The sequence below is a fragment of the Sinocyclocheilus rhinocerous genome, unplaced genomic scaffold (genome assembly GCF_001515625.1).
Source record: "Sinocyclocheilus rhinocerous isolate Xijiao unplaced genomic scaffold, SAMN03320098_v1.1 scaffold42448, whole genome shotgun sequence".
Lineage (NCBI taxonomy): Eukaryota > Metazoa > Chordata > Actinopteri > Cypriniformes > Cyprinidae > Sinocyclocheilus > Sinocyclocheilus rhinocerous.
The window spans coordinates 1-1454 of NW_015669735.1; the positions used below are offsets into that span (position 1 = coordinate 1).

General features: G+C 40.4%; 1 protein-coding gene across 1 annotated transcript; it reads right to left on the reverse strand.

Moving 5' to 3' along the window:
* Nucleotides 1-415: 415 nt before the first annotated feature.
* LOC107734096 (kinesin-like protein KIF1C) lies at nucleotides 416-1311 on the reverse strand (the record flags this gene model as incomplete). The annotated part of the gene is made up of 3 exons (XM_016545952.1): nucleotides 1232-1311; nucleotides 698-878; nucleotides 416-488 (listed from the first exon to the last, which is right to left on the reverse strand). Coding segments are annotated over exons 2-3 (240 nt in total), but the record flags the coding sequence as incomplete, so codon positions are not given.
* Nucleotides 1312-1454: the final 143 nt, after the last annotated feature.

Genomic DNA, 1454 nt, shown 5'->3' on the forward strand with positions numbered 1-1454 from the left:
CGGATGTTCATTCGTGTTTATTTCATGCTGTAACTGCTGTTAAAGTGGAGGAGATGATCAGTTCACAGCGATCTGTCACTCCACATCAAACAGCGCCAAAACGGAATCTAATATTTAAATATTGTAATAAAATGGACAGAATTCGAAATCTGAGACTTTGTTTCATTTCAAAAGTAACAAATCGCAAAGCTTATTGCACTTTATTGGATGGGAGGCGCTACAATGTTCCGTTCATTATCTTGACAGGTGAGACTAATCGATTCTTGGGATTTAAGAATCGATATCATTTCCTAAAAATGAGAATCGATTAAAATCGAGAAATAGATATTTTTTACCCAGCCTTTTTAGGTAGGGGCGTGTTTGTTTCAGTGATTTCAAACAGCAGCGTTTTGTAGAAATCAGTGTCTTTTCTTACCAGTCTCTGCTGTTCCAGTATCTGGTCGGCCTCCTCCTTCTCTTTGCGGTACTGATTCTCCAGATCCTGCAGTCTGAGAGAGAGGGTTCAAAGAGAAAGAAGATATTAGCAAGGGAAGCCTGCTGAGGAAAAAACAACAACAGGTTTCACATGATTTCTAGCAGGTCTAAAAGGCTGATCAGACCATCTGGTTTTCTGGTCATTTCATTTTTACATTTTCCGAGACTATAACCTGAACACAGACCCATACGCATAGGAAGACTCGCTAAAAAGTGTTTTCACCTCTTCTCCATCTCCTGCTTTATGTCAATGCCTTGTTTCTCCAGCAGTTCTTCCTGTGCGTAGCTCCAGTCCACCGGCTCCCCCTGCTGCTCCTGTGTGGCACTGCGCTCTCTCTCTAAGCGGGCCTGCTCAGGGTGGTTAAACCTGAACACATGGCTCTTCCCCATCACTATACGGTTACCTACACAAGCACAGGGCAAAGGAGAACGAAAGAGCTTACAAGCACTAGTATGTTTGTGTAGGAAGATAAAATAATAATGAGGATATGTTCAGAATGACATGCTACCAGACTACGATTTCTGCAGCACACAGAACTGTGCAGAGTGTGAACGTTTTCTGTATAAAGATGACTTTAGATTTAAAAATGCAAAATAGCTGCAGTTATTTCCAAATAAATGTATTTGAAATGTTTACTGTTGCACATTTAGTCCTGTGTAACAGCATTTATGTACTGCATGGTCTGTACTGTAGTAAACAATACACTATTTTTCCATTCTCAACCGTGGAAATTGAAAATTGAACTGAAAAAGTCACCTTGTTTGAGTACAACACCATCAGTGATTCGTTTTCCATTGACGTACGTTTCTGCTCCAACTAATGGCTCCAAAGTCACCGCCACTGCGCGCGCGCACACACACACAAACACACACACACACACACACACAGAGATATTTGGTTTTGTGATTATAGTGATTATATGAACATTATATGAACATAAATAAGTGCTTTGTCATTCTCATGTCCAGAAAATAATTTG